General features: G+C 39.4%; 1 protein-coding gene across 1 annotated transcript in view; it reads right to left on the reverse strand.

Annotated features, from left to right (window-relative positions):
- gpr153 (G protein-coupled receptor 153) overlaps positions 1-22,923 on the reverse strand; it is a 34,039-nt gene that overhangs the window by 5,652 nt on the left and 5,464 nt on the right. Inside the window, exons 2-4 of the mRNA XM_029436314.1 lie at positions 12,470-13,096; positions 8,618-9,047; positions 2,384-2,573 (exon numbers count right to left, since the gene is read on the reverse strand). Of these exons, the coding sequence (XP_029292174.1) occupies positions 2,384-2,573; positions 8,618-9,047; positions 12,470-12,843 (994 nt within the window). The 5' untranslated portion in view covers positions 12,844-13,096. The remainder of the gene's footprint in view (positions 1-2,383; positions 2,574-8,617; positions 9,048-12,469; positions 13,097-22,923) is intronic.

The following is a 22,923-nucleotide window of genomic DNA, read 5'->3' on the forward strand; positions in this document are numbered from 1 at the left end:
GTTATTTTAAGGTACAGGTCTTACACTCATACAAACACTATCACGTGTTATTACTGTATAGATACCCATCTACCAAGTTTATTTTCCCAATTACTGCATTTATGTTCATTAAAGATCAATTGGAGATGGGTGTAAAATGCTGATCTTGGAGGAAAATGTTGGCTAAAAAGATGAAAGATGAAAGTAGCTATTTGCACAGGCAGCTTTGCATGCAAGTCAGTAGCTTTGGGAAAACAGGAAACAATCCTTATACATACAACTGTGATGAGTTATACATGGCAAGCCCTCTGGAAAAAAAGCAGAGAACTGGCAGTGTTAATTATCCCACAGAATATGGCCTGGCCTGTGTGGTTTTATGGCTCCTGCTGAACAACGAGCAGTTATCAGGGAGGATGTCGAGAGGAGAGGATCAAAAGGTTTGGAGGGTTAGAAACAGGAGAGAGGGGGTTCAGATCGGGTGGAGTTTAAACAGTGCCAATAGAAAAAAAGACAGGAATCATTACCGTCATCAGTTTGTATGAATTGTGGAGATCTGGTCATGGACAAAGTCCACAAGCATTTTTTATGATTATCATGTGACCTAATTTGGGAACAAATTTTGTTGAAGTGTCTATAATTCCTTGGAAGTCCCGTTGGAATATATTTATATTTCTGTGATGAAAGACAAGTCTTGGACTACTTTCGTTTCTCTTTTTATTTTTAATCAGATATTTACTAAGTGCAGTTTAATTTAGACTTCTGTCTTAAAATATATACTGCTTTGCTCTTCATATCATTATAATCTGACCGGTATGAGAGAGTCCACATCAGACAGAGAAAAATAAATGAAAACAAACAAAAACAAAAACTTAAATTAAATACCTATTTCAATTGTGTTTCCAGAAAAAAACCTGGGTGTATCCCTCTGTGACTTGAGGGAAATATGACCATCATACTGACATGAAAGTGCTTTTAATTTTTACTGCAATCGTTCCAGTTTCGCTCTGGATCCTAAGAAATAAATGGGGAACCATTTATTGTATCATCCTCTCGTGCTAGGGCTTTGTTTTAGAGGAAGATCGCCCAGTTTAAATGCAATGGAGTGCAAACGTCCTGCAAGGTAAAAAAAAATGTGTTTGTTTGTTTTTGTAGTAACATCAATCTCATAGCATCGTAAAGTAAAGCATTTTATAAAGTACACATCACGTATAAAAACACAGAAAATATAAAATATATTTTAGTACAGAATGTTGCATTAAACGGACACTTGTCACTTCAGTTTCATCTCCTGACAACAAAGGTCACATGATAGGTCACATGATAGGTCACATGATAACATTTGACCACTGATCTCAGACCTCACACTACAACAAAATAAGTAATAATGATCATTCACAAGAAACTAAATATGTATAATACTTTAAGAAACATGTAGCCCACAAACAACCAAACTCATGATTCCTTATTGTAAAAAGGTCAGTTATGTTAAATTATTGTATATATATTTCTTTATTTTATTATTAACATATATTTTATTTATTATTATGTATTATTTTGATAGGCCATGGTAGGTATATAATATATTGAGGTCATCCTGTATCATACCTTCACAGGATTGGGTCAGGCAAATATTAATGAGACAAACAGACTGGGCATAGTTTTCATCAACAATTAATATGTAGAGCCTGGCTTAACTTGATTGATCTGAGCAAAAATAAATGGCAGTGACAGACTGTAAATGCATAGTTTAATATTTAGAACATAAAGCAAAGCAGTCACACAAGGTGAGGGTGTAAAGCTGTGGTAATCATGGGTGCTCCAGAGTCGAGAAGCAATTTAAACCTCATGAGGTAGAAACAAGGAAGATATGATCTTCCTTCAAAACTCTATGAAACTCTGACCCTCTGTGCTGGAAAGGTGGCTGGTGACAAGAAAATACTGTCAATACATTCATTGAAACTCCCTAAAACCACTTCTCAGCTGTCTAAAGAACAAATATGTCCAAACTACAGCCATATTTGTATATACTGCTCTGCTGTACTTGGCTACAGAAATGTAATCATGCATTTTCCTGCTGACATAGAAAAACGTTAAGCACGTTTATTATCAGGACCAATGGATTCTCAGTAATAATTTAACAGCATGTCTGACCTCTGTTCCCTTCCTGCCCTCAATTTCCCCACGCAACTACTCCTCAGGCTAAGAGACAAAGCTATTTAGGTTGATAAATCACAATGGTCACTGTAATACCTATGAGCAAAGACAGTCCAGAAAACATCTTAACACTAACAACTCTCTGTCTCCAAACCCTGTCTTAGGTAATAGAAATCATCGTCCACATTCACAGGTGAAGAGGAGGGGGAAAGAAGGCGGGACAGAAGGGAGACGTCTGATAGTGTCTTACCCTCATCCACGTCGTCGTTTGACATGATGGCGACACACTTCTCCCACACCATGCGAATGTCAGCCCGATAGCGGTCACAAGCCCAGAGGAACATGGGCAGCAGGATGGATTGGGCGATGGAGCACCACAGCACGCACAACACCATCCAGTTGTAGGAGCGGTCAAACTTCAGACTGGCAAAGCTCACCACCTGGGCAGGGGAAGGTTAGAAGAAACATAATCAGCTATTATTCTGTATGGTGAGGACTACATTCTATAGTCTCATTAAAACCCATTCAGCTAGTTTATATTTAGTCCTGAACACAGTTAATACATTATTTATTAATTATTTTAGTTCAGATCCAGATGACAGAACCTGAGCTTTACGTGTTGTTCAGTGAAAGATCTTCCATGAGAAGTGTCTCTGTTAGAACCCTTAAGAGATACTTTCTCCAACACCACAGCCTCTGTTCTCTAACAGTCAAACTATAGTGCTCTCAGCAGGCACTCAGCACAAGCCGAGCGTCCATTGAGAGTAGGCCTGAACGATTTTGGAAAAATGTGATATTACGATTCTTTAGTTTTTTGCGATATATATTGCAATTTCAAAAAACATGAGTTAAGATATTCAAAGCAACACACATACAGGACCAGCAGTTAGCACAGGTGTAACCAGGAAACAAATAAATGAGAATTAATTTCAGACCAGACAAGAATAGATGCAAAACTTGATCAACCTGATCAGCCTGTTCAGACCATGACCCACATTGAGTCCTCTGCTATTGCATGTGTTCACATTGCTATGGCGATGTTGATGCGATATATTGTTCAGGCCTAATTTAGAGCGCAAAATTCTAAGCATGGTGGCTCAGATCCAGTCCTAGCTCCGGTACGAACCTGTTCCACCAGCAGCCTGTTGCCACATACAGTACACACAGGATAAATACAATGGCCGTCGTTTTGCCGCTGTCAATATTTGAACTGGTGCTGCAACTAATCATTATTTTCTTTATCAATTTATCTGTTAATTATTCTTTTAATTAATGAATCATTTCATTTACAAAAAATCATCACAGAATATTTAATTTATAATGATACAAAACAGAGAAAAGCAGCAAATCCTCACATTTCAGAAGCTAGAATGCAGGAAGACTAAAAAATGAATTGCTTATTAAAAGTGTCGGCAGATATCTTTCTGTTGATTAACTAATTGATTAAACGACTAATACTTTCAGCCTTCCTTGTGCTGCCTTTCAAAGTGGGCCGAGTTCAAAGTATGATCAAATGTGAGCGGAATGTGTATTCACATCATGACTGAACACTGACTATGTACCGCAATCGTCAGATTAATCCTATGCAGCATGTAAACTCCCGATATAAATATACAGCATGAACTAGATATTTTATATTGTGTACCTAAAAGCAAATCCATGTCCCATTCACGACCACTTTTTACAACGAGCATTAGAGCTAATATGAGTTATCAACCTTCGTGAAGCAACGGATTGCATTATCTGATCATTAAAGGAGTCTTATCCTCATCCTTAATGCACCGGGCCAAAAGCACTGACCAGATTGATTAAGTCAATTAAGTACAATTCATTATCTCGGGTGTCACTTCCTCACCTTGAACTCGAGCAGCAGCCATACAGCAGCAGCACTACGTCCCTTGATGAAGTTGTGAAGTCTCTGATATTGATGTTTGCCTACTGATCTGACCTGATCTAAAACCTGCCAGGTAAAGCAAAGACAGTAGAGACAACAAAAGACCCTGTAGGTCTTCTTTCTATCTGCACACATCATCTGCTGATTTTCAACACACTTTCAAAATCTAGGTTACGATTGTTATTCGTCTTTATTAAACAAGGACCATGCATGAAAAGCATTCATCTCAAAAAGAGAAGAAATGTTATGCCAGATGTAGCTATTAGCTCATTTCCATCTGCAGTTCCTGGGCAGGAAATAGAAACGTTCATTTACATGTTCGCCGACGGGTACTTATTTTGTTCTTTAGAAAGCTTAAGAGAGGTTTTTATCAGTAGTGCTGTGTGTTTTAACCTGTAAATATAAACTCTTGCATGGTTAACAGGATATTTAACAAAGTGACATCCAATGACCTGGATGACCTTTACTACGAGACACTTTGAAGTGGTAGTGATGTAACTACTGCTGCTGCTAGGAGTTATATACGGAGGGTTGGTGTGTGATTTCTTAGATAAACAAATCTATGTTTTTTTTATTTAAAGAGAAAATCTCATAACGGCTTTCATTACTTTCATATAAAAATGCTGGGACTATAAGTAGTTTATGAACTGGCTCTTTGTTTGGTTTTGCATGTATTATATGGCGGTTCTATTCTGTTCTGTTCATATATCTGCGCGTCAGTAATGCTCTTGTTTTCCATGCATTTAAATAGCTCATTACATCGGATCACACAGACGGCTGGCAGAACTTTAGATGTTTCTTTCACTGCACAAAGATCTTTCATCAGTACCACACTACCCTCTCTGTTATGCACAGAAACATAACAGGATGTTGATGTAAAAGTGTTACACCACTGTACTTTCAAATCAACTTCCAGCTTGTGAAGCAACAAGAATGCGGTTTCCCCTCTGATCCTGATCCTCAGTATAGATATAGAGGGTTACTATGGTTGAACCTTAAATATGTAAAACACACAACTTAAGCAGCACACAATAACCACAGAAAAACATTTCCAGTGGTCATGTTTTATCGTACGCTTAAAAAAACATTTCCCATTGTTCTGATTCTTTTTGAACAACAAACAGCAGCTGTGGCGCCTAAAGACCTGTGAGCTTATCAGTGCTGAGTAATTGCTCTTACCAGCAAAGATTTAATAATTCAGAATTAATTCAGTCTCTAAACCTTTATTCACATTCCTCTTTGGTGCACACTCCCAGCGAGGACCCTACATGTGCCTTGTTGTAGGGCAAGAGCTCATTTTGGACAAGCTAAAGAGTAAAATAAGTATTTTTCGAGGTTGACTATTAGTATCATGAAGACAAACATTGATATAAGCAGTATAATGCCGTTGTGCAATGTTATTATCACTCAAATGGCCACATTCCTTTGAGGTTTGCGATGGGCTCCAACAACATCAAGGATGTGAAGTGTTTCTGCTAAATCATTGCTGGAATTGAAGCTATTTATGACCACTAACAGATTTCTCCAGTGTAAGCGGTACTAGTTATCTTCCTTAAGATTTCAGCATTAAAGGCTTGTGCAGTTAGTGCTGCCTAAGTTTCTGTTTGCCTGCTTGCCTTAGGTGTACAACACTTCATTAAAAAAGGTCCTAATGTAAAAATGACTACTAACAGATGGCTGGTACAAATGATACCAGAACTTAGGCAATGCATTATATATAAACTGACGCTTTGACGCACATAATGTTCTCCCACTTAGGAGTGATACCATATACGAGTCAAATGTCATATAACAAAACCTTCATCATTAACATAGACACCTGCAGTTAGGGCTGTATGGCGATAGGGCCAAAATCTTCTATCCCGGAGATTAGGTCATTTCATATCTCAATAATGATATACATCACGATATAGCATGTTTTCTTCTGGTAATTGAATCAATAAATAAATACGCTATAGTCTATATGAAGCATAAGGATGTCCGACTCTGACTTCTTGTCCCAAAACCATGACCAAACAACAGAAGTAACCCCCCGTTTAGAAAAGAGCTCCTCTTTTGGTTAGGCTTCCATGTCAGCAAAACACCTCCATGCTTCGCTCCAGCTTCACTCGAACGTGAAGCGCCGTCCGTGATGTGAATAATGCCGTAAAGCCATTCAGACTGCTGTTTTTCCACATTGTGACAGAAACAATATAGAAAATTGTATAAGATTTTCATATGGTTATATCGCCCAGCCCTACTTGCAGTTAAAGTATTCAAACTGTAATCCATGTGGCTTAAATATGAGTAGACGGTAGCCTACTTGCTACAACAACAAAAACATCAGTACCTCCTCCTTATGGAAAAACATGGCTCTACCATGGTGACTTGTTTTTAAGAGGACAGGCTGGCTGCTTTGGCTGCATCACAAGCAATAAGCCTCGAGCCTTCCACAGACTCTCAAGTCTGCATCGACAACCAAAAACTTGACTTGTTTAAAAATGAATGAGAACCTGAGGGTGGAATTTACAAACCAAATGGCGACACATTGAAACAGACCTTGCTCCTTCACACCCTGAAAATGCACTGGAAGGATCAGTTTCCCTAGGAAGTAGGGGGAAGTTTTTAAAGCCTGGAGTTCCCTAAAACACAACAAGCACAGGGTGATTCCCGTGCTTAATTGTGACCTGTACCTGGGACATATTATACACATTATGTCACACTCTGGGATAAATTACACGGTTGGAGATTTTTCTAATTGTCTTGGCAAACAAATTCTTCTTTTTACTCTTATCACTGCTATTATTATTGGTATTATTATAGACAGAATTCAATCAGCACCCCTTACCTCCTCCAGCAGAGACACTGTAGACCAGGGGTGGGAACCTATACGGCCCGCGAGACCATTTGATCCGGCCCTCGAGGTAATTCATAAACGCAAGCAAAAATATCCACTAGAAAAAAACAACAAATAAATCTAGACGCCAATAGAATAAATGGGGCGACTGACTGTTTTTCCTGGCCAAGGTCAGGGTCCTTGAACACAACACGAGCGGAACGTGTCATCACGTGGTCACGTCATGTCAAAAAACTTAAATATTAAACGAGACGGTCATTGACGACGTCAGTGAACGCAGCATGGCGAGTGTAGAACAGAGAAAACTGGATGCGGAATGTCACACTTTCCAGGAGAAATGGACGAACTATTATTTATTTGTGGAAGTAAAAGGCCAGTGTGTCTAGTTTGTGCGGACACGCTTGGTGATGAAAAATAATCTTGAGTGTCATTACTGCCTGAAACATGCCAAACTGCATGAGCTGAAAGGACGAGTGCGTTTGGATAAAGTTAACGCTCTTTGGCGGAGTTTGGCCCAACAAGCAGCTCTCTCCAGAGCGTAACATACAAACATGGACAGATAGAGAGGTAGACCACCACACCAAGAACAGACTATTCCACCACTGCTGTGCATTTATCACTGCCATGTGCAATACTCACTTTATGTTCTATCAACCACTTGGTACTTAAATTATTTTTATTCTATTTAATTATTGTGTACTGCCACTTTACTTCATATGTTCTTTTGCTGTGACTAAATAAATGTCCCCAGTTGTGGGACTAATAAAGGATTGCTGATTTTTGATAAAACAGAAAGATACAGGGATAAAAAAAGTTGATATTTTGCACAGTATAAAAGAAAGGGGAAATGAATGGACTGTGCCTTAAAAACAAATTGCAGAGGTTATGAGTTCAATAATTAGTATGGCCCTCGAAGGATGTTGTAAAAAATAAAATGGCCCTTGTTAGGAAAAAGGTTCCCCACCCCTGACGTAGACTGTACAGACACAAACACACACCACACACTAAGCCTGACCTACTTACAAACCCAGATGAGCAGAAACATTTAAGTTCATGTCATTTATAAAACAGTATGGTATGGTTACAGGAGCTACAGTGGATAAAAGACTCTCAAGACTAACCCTCCCCCACCCTAAGCAAAGAGTCTACACACACACACCATCTGAAAAACTAATAGGAAAAATGCCATACATACAGTTATTACTCAGGGACTAGCTATAAGTTATAATCTTAACACAAGCGGTGTATTTGTGTACAAACGATCATATGAATTTATTTTGTCAGGTTTAATGCTACACTGCAAAGTGGTCAGGACATCTTTTTAAATGTTTCCCTGAGGCTATAATTGCGCAACAGGTCACCAAAACTGAAAGTTTGAAAACCTGGAACAATTATTTATAAAACCATTATTTTATATTTGCATATATAATAATGCATTTATATTTTTCTTTCATCAAATGAAACAAGTAAGGAGACTTGCAGCTACCATGTTTGTTTGGATTAGGAAAGTTGCAACTTGGGAAACAAGTGAACAATATTTTTTTAATCGTGCAGAAGACAAAATATGTTTTGATCCGAATGATCAGAAGATTCTTTGAGAGTTTTGGAAATACCTCCAATTGGGCAGGCAGTGTTTTTTATCGACTGAAGTTAGGTTAATAGCCGATATGACGGAGCCCTTGGTGATACACAACTGTTTGGTTCTTAGACCATCTCCATCATTAACTGCATTCATGTTTAGGTAGTTTACTCACCAGTATGGGGAAGCCGGTCAGGAAGTCATAGATAAAGACGATTCCACTGATCAGGTAGGTGATCTGCAGTGACGTCTTGAGAGGCTCCGATCCATCGATGGATGATCTGCGCTTCCCCTGGGCGTCCTCCACTACTATGGTGGGGACATTGAACTTGTTTTTGTCAGCCTTGTGGCCCGCCTGAATTGAAAAGGTCTGGAAGAGAGCGATGCCGATGCAGATCACACCCATGGCCACGCTTCCACCGATCAGCAGCAGAAAGCACACGCCGAAGCCCAGACCGATCTCCGTCACAATGAATCGGCAGTCAGAGGTGTAGAAGCGTTCATTGGTGTCGTGCCAGCCCACTGCTGGAAGAGTGGACAGGATGAAGGAGACCATCCAGATTCCCATCACTGTGTGCACCGCCTGCTTCTTGGTGTTACTCAACCTGGAAGCAGAACCACACATTTGAATTAGTAAGTGGAACTGCCAAACTGTCAGTCCTGTAGCTCATTGGTGGACCTTGACTCAGATACTGGTGGATCTGAAAAGTCCCGGTATTACTTCTGCTAGGATCTTTGACACAAACAGGAGTGCAGGTGCTTGGACAACTACAGTAATACTGAAAGTATATGCATAAATGTTTCAAAACTTCAAAAAATACATTTAAAAAAAAAAAACCTGTAAAAAATAAATGAATAAAATAGATGATAGGTGGGCCCCTAATAGTATTTACAGCACATTGAGTTACACCAATTTACACCACTCACCTGTGTGTGCACTCACAATATGTTGCAATAAATAATTCAAATGGACACTAAGTCTGGGTCTGACAGTACAGTTGTATTTTATATGGTGATTAAATATGTCTGAGAAAGTCAACAGCAAAGAACCTTTATAAAATACATCATATAAGGAGCCGATCTGCACCTGGAATATTTAAGCTAAAAAAGCGCAACCCACAGAGTCATCACTTAGATAAACTGGAGTTGAATGGAAGGAAATCAATGCTTTGCTGATGGCAAAAGATTGCTTCTCACATCCCTCGGTCTATTTGTCATTTAGGTCTATTTCAGCACGAAGAGATTTGTATTTCCTCTCACCTCCAAGTAATTGTTACAGTCGAGCAATTTCTGAATGCGTTTGTGTCCTCTAGCGGTGTGGCACTTTCAAGGTTTGTAACATCTGAAAATATGGCAGGCAGTTACTGGTGTTCTCATTTCCATAACTTGACGATATACTGTGCCATCCTACCGAAACAGTTGCACCTAAAGCACTGTTGAGCGGTTTAAATCATAGCCAACCCTTTTTCTAGCTTGTACACGACGTAGATACAGTCTAGTACATGGCTTTTGAAATGTTTTAAATTGTATTGTCACTTCAGTCTAGCATGTATAAATTAGCCTCCTTTAAGAGTTGATATAATAACAAGGTAAATGTAGACAGTTTACATAAATGTATTTCTCGTGCTTCATTTACGTTAGGAAGGAAAACAGTCAATACTCAATATTAAGTGTCAGTTCTCCAGGAGCCGTTTTGATAGGAAGCCCAAAAGATCTCCCTTAAGAGAGCCAGAGTACTTGTCGCCTATCCTCGTCTTCCTCTCAACAAAGTCATCTGAAGGAGCACTGGCTACATATATAAGTGCATCTCCTCTATATACTTATACCATATTATGATACCCAAAATCTAAGACGATATGTAGTCTCATATCAGGATATCGATATAATATTGATAATTGCCCAGCGCTACAAGTAAGGCATTAGCTTACATGCTCTGACACAATATGAGTGGCACAGAGGGGGCAGCAGTAGCCTCTGTCTTTACACTATGGCTTTGTGCAAAGACAAGTAGGTCTTGTTGTCACTGTGAGTAATTATGCTAGCCTTTCCTGAATGTGCCTGGGGTACATATGATGGAGAAGTTATGTCACCATGCTTGAATCTATTACCAGAGAGAGAGAGCGTTGTGAGGGGGAAAAGCTCCTAAGAGATACAGAGCACAGGATGATGAGAACAGCTGCTGAAGTACAAGGTTGGAATTCATAATTCAGGCCTTCGGTGCGTGTTAATGTCAGAGACAAGGCAACCATGCTACCTCAGCAGGGCGAACGTGGAGCGATTTAAATGAAAGATGAACAGCAATTACACGGTGCATCGCCTGAGCTATCACTCCACCGTAGCATTGTTAAAAGTGACTTGGAAACCAGAAGAGGAGCTGCTGAGAGGAAAAGTCAATGTTTCCAGACAGAAGATGAGAGAGAACAGTCAGATGAGTGAGAAACCAGATCCAGGAGATAAAAGCATTTAAGTAAGGCCTGATATCTCTGTGTGGGCATCAGCCAATAATGACAGCTGCACAAGCAATATAGATACCAAGATTGAGCATAGATTTAAAATGTTTGCATATCTTATTTGAGCGTCTGCTTATCTACAAAATTGGCCAAGCTGAATGTAGGCCAAGCATCTGCAGGCCTGATGTCACAGGAAGTAAAATCACTTTTCTTTTTAGCAGGGGAGGAAGAGCGAGACAACACAAATCTGATCTTTACCACATAATTAGTTTCTCTGGTACTTTCATCTGCCATGGGATTTTTCTGCGCCTGATGACCAGAAATGACCCATGAATAAGAAGGTAAGATGTCCTTAAGCTACAACTGATAAACTAGCATATTGATCATTGAATGTGATTGTGGATCCTATGAGAAGAAAATAATGGCTGCTTCTTAATAATCATCAGAACAGGTTATGTTGAAGCAGCACTTGTGCATCCCTGGGTACAGACAGAAATAGCATCAAAATCTTGTTTCAAAGGAAGCAGCGATGTTGTTCAGAACATCTGATTACGTGTGAACAGCAGATGTCTTGGGAGTCTAGCAAGACCGAAATGGTGTTACTGCAGCAGAGTGTTTATGTGAGGTGAACCTGATCTTTATTATTCAGTGTTACTTAGTAATTTCACTTGTTGTGTGAAGCCGAATAAAGCTGGAAGATCTGGCAGATGCTCAGTCTGGAGGGTTTTACATGGTGTTACCCCAAATAACTGCAACCAGCAGATGTGTTGGCAGGAGACGTTTCACCTGATGCTGAGCATTCCTCTCAAAAACTGAGGTAAACAGGCTGACGAGTGACACTAATCTAAACTGCGTCCCCATCCCATCTGAGGGATCTGCTCAGAAGTGCAGCTTAAAATGTCAGAATGTTGACTTTCGGGGTGGCTTTGGAAGATTTTGTGTTTATGGAAAGCCTCGCAAAAGGTTAAGATTTAAAATGTCTTTTTCCAAATTATATTTCTAAGAATTATAGAAAAATGTCTGTTTGAATGTAAAAAAGGCAAAGCACTATAACCTGATCAGAATCTATAAAAAAGGTATCTACAGTATCTAGTTTAGTAAAACACAGATTAATGTTACTTTACTTACATGTTTACAGAATAAAGGGTTTGTTCCCCTTAAATTACAAATAAGTTATACATATTTTGTCATTTTCCTCCAGTAGTATCCGGTCATGCAGACAATACACAGACACACCTTCAACAGCTTTCATTGCAAATATTTCTTCAGTAGAAAGTAGTTCCAATAAAACTGTTGACAGAAAAGTATTTTGATTATCCAGAGTAACCAGAACATTGTGTCTGGATAGAAATGTTGCTGTACAATTTTAAATAACATTTTGACTGCTGTGAGCATCACAGACAACATTGCTTTCACATTTATTGTATTGAGGAATGCAGAAATCACAGAGACGGATACCTGAAAACCACACTACAAAACATGAGTTTATAATTTGGATGAAATGACCCATTAAAAATGGTACCAACAAAATTGAGAGCATAATCTGAACGGGCATACACAAGACTCAAGTGTCTTACCTGTAGTTTACAGGCCAGCGCACCATCCACATGCGGTGATAAGAGAGCGAGGTGACGGAGAAGCAAGTGACCAATGTGAGAGTGTAGAAGGTGGAGACAAACACCTTGCACAGACCCTCGTTCCACTCGTAGTTGGAGTGCTGACGGCGCAGCGATATGACACAGTACATGGTGATGGGGATGGCCATGTTTAGGATGTGCGTCCCCGCCAGCGTGCAGATGAGGAACTCCAGCGGCTTCCACTTTTTCTGCTTGGCACTGACGCTAAGGATGCTCCAAGTGTTGGCCAGGATGGACAAGCCCGAGCAGACCAGCCAAGCCAGCGTGTTGGCGTTGATGACGTCATCCTTCATGGTGGATACCTCATCCACCATGTTGGTGCGGGGCAGGGCGGAGCCTGGGGGGCTGCAAGGAACTGTTGGCAAGAGCAGGTACACGCGAGGAGAAGGAGGAGGTGGTGATGGGCAGGAGGGGATGCAGGACGTCGGGCAAGGCAGGCATCCTATCTGGGTGGGCGTGCACTCTCCATGGGATGGCCACAGCAGGGAAAGGACGATGTAGTTGTGCGACACAGTGGGATGTTAGGGTGGAAGGGGGGGCTGGGCCAGTTCCCTTACAAGCCTGAGGCTGCAGAGGGGGAGAGAGATCGCACAGTGATCAGAGACAGAGGATGTAAAGATATAAAATCACTGGCTACATAATGCTGAATCCCAGTGAACTAATGGAGTTATGTTAATCACAGTTTAACTATTACTGTTAATACTCAAAGTAATCAACTTCATGTGATTAATACAGAACAGTAATCTTTTACTGAATGGAGGCATGATGGGAACCACTCAGCATGGGATGCCACTAAATCATTTATTATTCTACTGACAAGTTATATCAAAATACTACAAAACAAAACACAAACACAAATACAATGCAATCCTATAGGAGCGTCCTGAAATAAACAACATTTTGTAAAGCTTTTTAAATGTCAATCATTTGAAGAATAAATTAACTGTTTGTCATCCATCGAGCACAAACCATCCCCAGACATTGTTAAGATGTGCTGCTTTCATACGGCTGTGAATTTAACTCCTTTTTGTTTTTGAATTAGAAGATTAAGTGATTTTTCACTTTTTGACAATTTATGGACTAAATGATAAATCTTAATGATAAACAAATAACATATTAATCTGTACAGTTTGTCGTGTTGATGTACTGGGCTTCACTATATTGTAAAATGTTATTTTGTCCCACCCCTGCACCCCTTAAAAAAACGGTGACATAACATAATTGACTCTTATGTAATCCTGTATAATGAATAATAAGAAGAGAATGACTTTGGTTCCCCCACTGCGGAGTGAAAAATGCTTTGCACAGCTGGAGTGTGTTGTCACATCTATTTCCTGTCTGTTGGCTTGTCCAAACACTGATGTGCTGCTGGCAAGACCCCCGAGAGGGGACAGTGGAAATAACAAAAACCACGTCATCATCACCCTGCTCCCAATTCCACTGGTCTGATCCCTCCTCTCTCACTCCTCCCTCCGATGGGTCCCTAAACATCCCTCAGCAGGAGGTTATGAGAAGCATCTATACTGTGCCCCCCTATGTGTAACCATATGAATCAGGAGGTGGTCCCTCAATCACATCATGAAATATGTTGCTGGTTCAAGAAAAAACCTCTTTATTGTGGCAGTTTGTTAGGAGGAAAATACTTGTGAAGTAATTGTTAACTACATCATAACATCACAGTGTGTTTTTTTACATCGAGTAACACCATATATAGAGTGATACCATCATACTTAGCTTAGTTAAAAGGTGTGTGTGTTGTGATCTCCCTGCCGCCGAAGGAGGTTAACAACTGTGTCTAATAAACAAGATACTCACGGTGCATGTGACTTCTGTTTACAAGATGTTCAATTGTGCAGCGTGACTCTAGACAAACACCAAACACTAATAGATTTAACACTCGTATTACCATGTTGTATGCCTCCGCCAACCTATGTCTGTCCAAAATGTCATCACTTCATAATTTTATCCTATTAGCCATCGGTGTGAAATTGTCATAATTAGCATATGAATTCTTGAGTTATAGCCAAAAATGTGTTTTGTTGGGTCACAGTGACAATTGACCTTTGAGCCCCACAAATCTAACCAGTTCATCTTTGAGTACAAGTGGATGTTTGTGCCAGATTTTAAGAAATTCCCTCAAGTCTATCCTGTGATATTGCGTTCATGAGAATGGGACGAACAGAAAGACTTACGGACGGACAAGCCGCCGACTGACAACCCTGCCGTCAGCACAGAGGCATTATAAACATGATAACAAGGCAACATTTCACTATGGAGACAATCAAAGAAACACACTGTGTTAAAAAGCGCTATCACACCCTCACAAACCTTTAAAAACAAATCTTAAACCAGGCTGGAATATAAAAAGAATGATTCATAGCATTGATCGAGGAATCCCTGGGTGGTTGGGATGGACTGAGCTGCAGTCTGTTGACTGTGGACTGAAACAGTACCAAATCAAGTGTTTTGTTTTTAGAAGCAACAAAGGCGGATGCAAGAATGCCATCTTAGTCAAAGTAGTACTATAGATTATACACAAGTAAAGTGATTTTGCCTGGCGGAACGAGCTCCTCATTGATGTCAGGTCAGCAGAAAGTCTTCACACCTTCCGTTGCAGACTGAAAACCCATCTGTTTTCTCATTTCTGTATGTTGCACTTACATTTATTTGACTTATTTGAAGCTATTGTTCTGCACTTAAATGATTGTACCTATTTGAAGCGAACGTACTTGCATGATTCTTGCTGTTCTGAGTTTTATCCTCATGATTGTTTGCACTTATTGAAAGTTGCTTTGAACAAAAGCGTCAGTTAAATTAAATTTTATGTAAAAAATGTAAAAGCAAATGTGTGGTACTTTACTTGAGTCTTTTATTTTCATGCAACTTTCTGATTGTACTCCACTACATTTCAGAGGGAAATATTATTTGTATTATTCACTACAATATTTTGAAATCTTGAGTTACTGGTTAGTTCAAGATTAGTTTTAATTATTTTAATTATTTTAGTTTATTTGTAACAATTTAAAATGTGTACTATAAATTGACCAGAATTTTCACAAATCAAACATTCAATTGATCAAGAAAGTAATCAGCAGATTAATCCAAATAAGAAAATATTTAATAGTTGCAGTCCAACAAAAGTTTAAAAATACCACCACCTATAATCTAATTATATTAATTAATTAATCTATCTATCTAATTAAAATAGTATTTGTTCTGCATTGAGTACTTTTACTTGTAATACTTTCAGTACATTTTCTTGATTATACTTACATAGTTTTGCTTCAATAACATTTTTAATGCAGTATGGTATTAGTACTTCTACTTAAGTAAAAGGATCTGAATACTTCCACCGTCACTGCTAAATACTCAGTGTGCTACTTGCACCAAAAAGCTGAGAACCAGCAAAATAATACAGGAGTGGAGCATTTAGCAGTTAAAAAGCTGGATATTTCCCTAAGGAGTAGACCAAACACAGCGCTAAAAGGGCAGTTTCAAATTAACTAAACAAGTGGCCACAAAAACGACTCCAAATGAATGCTAATACTGCTCTGCTGGGTGTGTAAACAGCCAACTGTTTGTTAGCAAGTGATGAGGTGATTGTTAAAATCACAAGTCTCCTCATCACATAGACTGTCAAGTACAGACCCCTCCCCCCAACCCCCCCACCCCAGATTATAAAACTCTGCCTATCAGGCCTGTGACTCCTTCTTTCCCTCCAAACACTGCAAGCTGAACAAAGTCAGGACCAATATTCCAGAGATGATTCCTATGTTGTAAAGAAAAAAGGGTGAAATTACATATTGTGGACACGGTACAGACCGAAGAACCAAAGCAAAAGACACCTTTCACCTTGTAAAAGCTTTTAGATGAACCCGTTTCAGGGCTCTGGAAGTGTGCATGCTTACTTACTGATATACTGGGACACTTAATGGAATGGAGCCATCATTAATACCATTTAGGTTACACCTGTGCTTTTCCTGCTTTGACAGGTCTGTGTCTCAGTGAAAAGGCTCTATAAGCCATCATTTAAACCAAAGTGCTGCAGAGTGGAGAGAATTGTCAGTGGGATCGTCAGTACTACCATCCCTTTCCCATTATGGGTTCTCACTGATAAAAAGATATCTGCACACGTAGGTCTATGCAGTGTTACACCTTATTTATCATCAGAGCATATCAAAGATCTAAGTGTGCGGATATCTCTTATCAGGTTGGACTCTTTGATACTTCCATCACTTTAGCACAGATGATGCTGGGTGTAGCGGTGGTCATCCTGCATTATCTACAACATGGGTTCTTGACAGTTCTTTGTATATCTGTCACAATGTACTTGTTTGTCACAGCTTTGTACACATGTGTTATGCACATGGATATATGTTTTGCCTCTTACAGTGAATCCTTCAGATGAATTAACTTAATGTCCCATTTTCCAAACACAACGCTGCCGTATTTATGCCTAATTTAGATTATTTTGACTGTTGATGGTACAGCTACAGTGTTAGCATAGCCTAGCCCGATCTAAACTCTATTTAGGAAAACAGCATTTTAAAAGTTGCTTGCTTGTTGCGGACAGATCTGACAAAGCATGAAAGATTTTTAGAGTGAAATGCATCATCTGGTGCAATTTGGTTTGATCTATGAAGATATAAAAAATGTTGGTCTCTATAAACAATTTAATCATAAACACATTGGTTGTATAGATATACAAATGTAATCCACTGTGTTTCAAGACAGGTTAGGGTTGTTGCTGACATTGCCACAGACTGCTGCCGCACTGAGAACAGTCCACGCCGACATTAGGGGGCCCCGTCTCTCTCTCTCTCTCCGGAGCCGGGGGGGAGAGAGAGAGAGAGAGAGAGAGAGAGAGAGAGAGAGAGAGAGGCCGGGGGGCCGGGAATCAGTGATGTCCGGGGGAGGGGTGCTGTAAAGCTGACGGGCGTCCGGGCCTTTAAAGCTGACAAACTGCCTTGGCTTATTTTGAGTCATGTTGAATAAAAAAACAAGTCACTTCTGTTTTGTTTTTTTGGAACACTACCATGATAAGTAATATTGAACTTCAGCACAATATAACAAAAATTCACCAAAAAGAATCACATTTCCATCTATCCAGCTGTGTTTGTAACGTGTGTATGTTCTAACGTAGGCAGAGAGCAGCAGAAAATGCACTCTAAACTCTTCCGCTTGGGTGACTCATGAGGCTCAAGACGGACAATGGCAGCTTTCAATTAATACAAGAAATTGCAATAAGTTCTAACAAGGTTATTCCAGGATGTTTACTGGCAACAGCAGTTTTTCTACCTCTGGGAACAGCTGGAGATTTTAGACAAACAATACATGGATGGTGTTTTGAACTGGGGATGTCAACTTTGATCCAATTTTTGCATTTGTTATAGTGATAGTTCAAGCCTTTATGTACTCACTCTCTACCTCAGTTTGAGCTAGCATTAAACTGTTTACATATATAGAGATAAGATGTGTTACTGTATATGATGCAAGACTGAGAATTCACACTTCCTGATGTTTGTGAGCATAGTAAGGCCAATGTTGATACAGAGCATGAGCACAATGATCCAGCAGGTTCTGTTTATGCACATTTATTCTTGATGAAATTGTTTTTCATTCGGACTCAAATTTTATTTATTGTCCTCAAGCAGCACTGAACCAGGACAAAACCTGTGAGATATATATATAGATATATGAAATATAAAATGCAGATACTGTTCATCATGTCTACAATGTGGGTAAACTCTCACACAAAGTACAACACCAGCAGAAAATCTTATTTTATGACATTACATTTAATTTTGAGGTTCACATTCCTCTCTTGTGTAAGTTGGATGGAAAAAGCAAGAAAAGCTGGAAACTGAAACAGAAACCTAGTGACACATAATAATCAACTATAATACTGATACCAATTAAACCAACCCCATCACCAGACAACAGCGTTGATAATGCAAGATTCTGCAAAACCCTGGATTACGATCCAATGCTAAGGTTTTTAAATATTGCTTTCTACAATATGTGGGCATGGCAACAGTGGTATGGGAAATGTCGGGTAAAGATCATGGACAAAAAAAAGCAAATGTTTATTCAAAGTCAGAATCGTTACATGCCCACCTACCACAGTTCACAACATAAAGGCCACACTACATGACTAAAGACAACATGAGAAGGTTCAGAAAGAACAAGACTCCGAAAATGAAAAGGTCAAGAGAGTGATATCTCCCCTGGACATGGCTGCACGATATCGTCGACAATAATGTACGTGTCATATTCTACTACCGCCAATCCAAATGTGAGCCGGTCCATTTGGGGAGTTTCATTTGTTGGTTTAAGGTTTTTGGCAGACTATCTTACTCATAATGTTTGTAATATTTGTTTTTACATGTCTCGGCTTAAAGCCAAACTGCTCATTGTGTTTTGTGTTGCAACAGTTGCAGCAGCTTTTTAGTCTGAAAAACAACACATAATGTAAATACTGGCAGCAAAAACTAAGGAGATTTTGTTCAGAATCAGAGTGAGACTAAAGAGCCCACTCAGTAAAATCATTGCAATTTTCTCATTACTAACCCTCATTAGCAACCCTTCAAAGACTATGTGGAGCAAACGTTTTTAAACCGTTTGTTTTGTTCAACTGAAGGTTTCTGGGTTGTTATCAACTTCTCATTTGCATTTTCTCTACAAGTTTCTCTTCACTTTCTCCCATTTTAAGCATATTCTGAGCTGACCTCACCGCAAGAAAGTAGTTTACTGTAAAACTTCCATAAACAGGACATTTTGGAACAACTTTTGGATGCATGTTATACATAAATCTGGGTGGAAATCAGATTAAACTAATCTTACTCTGGTATTTTTCAATGACACTTTGAAAACTTCAAACAATTAAGGTAAATTACAAAAATCCCACAAATGATATACTTGTCTTGGCATTACTATATACTTTTATATTTAGTAATAAAAATACATGAAAGGCTTTAAGGAAGTATAATTTGCTGTAATAGTCGTAATGTACGAGTAGTAATAAGAGCATAGTAGTAGTATTAGAAGAAGTAGTTATTAGTGGTAGTAACAGGAATACCATCGGGTATAGTAGTTGTAGAACTGGTTTTATTTAAACCCTTGACTGACGGGCTTCCTAACCACAGTGGAACAACAGCTCGATCACCCACAATCCCCTGGGCCTTCGAGCCAAATCTGTCCTCTACACAGGAGAAATCTGCACTGACAATTACACACAGGCTGTAAAGACTTTCTCTCTCTAACATCGAGATGTTTAATGTTGGAGTGGCACAGATTCATCAAGGTGTTGATACAAGGAAGAAGGAAACAGAAATGTGTCATGGAAGCTTTAAAATGCATTTGAATAATTACTCATTTTGTACTTTCCCTGGCCTACATGAACTGTTTACATTCAGACGTGCAGAATCACTTTGGAGCAAAGGCACGATAAATCATTTTGACATGATAAAATTTGTAGGAATGATCAGCATTACTTTATTTCTGAGACTTCCCCTATCAAACACTGTGTGTCTTTACCTTTAATAACTATGACACCAACTAAAAGCTTTATTCCAAATAAATCTGTTTATTCTTACGGGCTCATCAAATTTGGCTTAAAATTCTAAATGATAGAAATGATGCCTTTGGGTGTAAAAGGTTTAGGGTTTCCACTAATAGCTCTTTTAGCTACATATCAACGGTCATAGTATAAAGAACACACTGCATGAAGTCTGAGTTTTAAAAAAGTTTACTTTTTTTTAATGTAGTCAGAATAGAAGGATTTTGCATTTGCATTTATCACAGTCCCTGTAACATCCAACATCAAAGCACTACTTTGAAAGGGCACAAATCTTTGCAAACAAAATAAAGTTTTTGACTGAATTAATCTTTGCATGGAAAAGTTTAACTAAAAATCAATACATGTTTGTTTCAATACAGATTACTCAGCATTGACTTTTTTTAATTTCTAGGCACAGCATAAGTCATTCGCTATCATAATCTATCTGTCGATGTAAACAAAAAGGCCGACAACCTGTTTGGACAAAAGCATTTACAGAAATACCATCAGCATTGCGGAGGCCTGATGAAAACTGCTGCGTAGGGAACTGTGCTTTTCTTCACGTGGATGACAAACTCATCACTTTGCACATTAGTCACACTTTGAAATGCTGTAAAAAGGGACCAAACACTTCCTCCTTTTTCATCTCAAACTACAATCAGCTGAGATAAAGAGAGGAAGAAACAAATGTGCCAAGACATATTTTGGCAGGCATAAAGATGGATTTCTGTTCCAACAAAGGCCAAAATGGATGACTGAATGAAAACAGACCAATAATGATATGGAAACCTGTTCCAAGAACAGGATTTCCAAGGCTCTATCTGACCTCACTCATCAGCACTATGTTAGTCAGTGTGTTGGGTATGGTACAGGGTGAAAGCTGGCGTCCGTGTGTAATGCTGACCCACATTTCTCCGCTTCAAATTGGCAGGAGCTTGAGTGGACGTCTTTTATAAGCTCCCTACTGCCAGGTGTGATGCACAGGGTTATTGCCCGGCCAGCCACTCCTCCCTGAAGCTGTCGGAGAGGAAAATACTCGGTCCTGGGAGGCTGCACAGCTTTCCCCAGAGCACAGCCTCAGTGTTAATATAACATCCCTGATGCTTACTCATGACAGGTGATTTACTTTGAAAGTCAGCAGGTAGGTTTTTTTTTTGCAGCACCCCGCTTCATATTTACAGTTACCAACACTCATGCCCAGTACAAGTAGTCCTCTGCAGCTTTGAGGGTTAAGTGCCTTAAGCAGAGAATGTCAGGGGCAGTCATTCGTTTCCCTTCCCCACTTATAAGCAATTACAAAACATCTAAAATATCAACAACAAAAAGAGGTACTACACTGCTCTCGTTTATTACTATATAAATTCTGTTTCTCGTCTGATAACATCATGTTATAGTTTTGTTCTGTCTAATCAGTTCATTTTGCTTACTGCTTTGTAATATTATTGGTTATTAATGTTTTGTTAAATCATGCAAGTTTGTACTCAGCAGCGAAAGGGGAGCCTAATCCATCCATAGATTATAAAGAGAATAGCAATTAGATTAGGTGATCATTAATAACCCCCATGATAAGAACATGTAGCCTGATTAGTTGACTCTTTGAGCAAGAATAGAATTTAAAATCCTTCTCCTGACCTACAAAGAAATTAATGATCAGGCTCCAGTTTATCTTAAAGATCTCATAGTACCTTATAACCCAACTAGAGCCTTGCACTCCCAGACTGCAGGGTTACTTGTGGTTCCTAGAGTCTCTAAGAGTACAATGAGAGCAAGAGCCTTCAGCTATAAAGCTCCTCTGCTGTGGAACCAGCTCCCAGTTTGTGTTCGGGAGGCAGACACACTCTCCACATTTAAGAGTAGGCTAAAGACTTTCCTCTTTGATAAAGCTTATAGTTAGGGCTGGCTCAGGCTTGCCCTGGATCAGCCCCTTGTTATGCTGCTATAGGCTTAGACTGCCGAGGGACTTAAACTTCTCTCCTCTCTATCTGTGTGCATTTATGTCCCTTAAACGCATTTTAGTAACCCAGCATCCGGGGCATCATCCCCGGAGTTTCTGCGTCTCTCATCTGGCAGGTTGCCACTATTAAAAGGTTACGTCTGGATCATGGATCGTGGCTGTGCCTGTTGCCACCCACGTTAATATTTATTTTTTGGAGGCACCGGGAAGCTTTTTTGACATTATCCCAGAATACATCCTTTTTTAAATTTATTTTTTGATCACAACATAATTTCTGTCAAATGTTGTATTTGTACTATGTTGTTTATCCTGTACATACGACATCTATTGCACGTCTGTCCGTCCTGGGGGAGGGATCCCTCCTCAGTTGCTCTCCCTGAGGTTTCTTCCATTTTCCCCCTTTAATTATGGGGTTTCTTTTAGGAAGTTTTTCTTTGTGCGATGCGAGGGTCTAAGGACAGAGGGTGTCGTAACCTGTACAGTCTGTAAAGCACACTGAGACAAATGTATAATTTGTTATATTGGGCTATATAAATACATTTGATTTAATTTAGTTCTTGTACATGTGATTTTAAGAACAGGTGAGAGAGAAACATGCTTTGTGGTGAGTGTGCTTGGTTGGCAGGTGTCTGCGCCTTGAATCATATCCAGTTGTTGTTGTTGTTGCTTGCTGGTCTCAGGTCAGCTCCACCAAATACAACTGAATGTTGAACCAGTGGGCAACATTTAAAATGGCATTCCAGATACTTCAGACATCACATGGTTTTCCACAGTTTATTAGGCAAAGACCTGCAGGCATTAACTGCAGTTGGGTGAACCTCAGCCATCCGTTATTAAGTGCCACCTTGGCCTAATGTTGCACCAGAAAAAAAAGAAAAGCTA

This window comes from Cottoperca gobio, chromosome 7, assembly GCF_900634415.1.
Source record: "Cottoperca gobio chromosome 7, fCotGob3.1, whole genome shotgun sequence".
Lineage (NCBI taxonomy): Eukaryota > Metazoa > Chordata > Actinopteri > Perciformes > Bovichtidae > Cottoperca > Cottoperca gobio.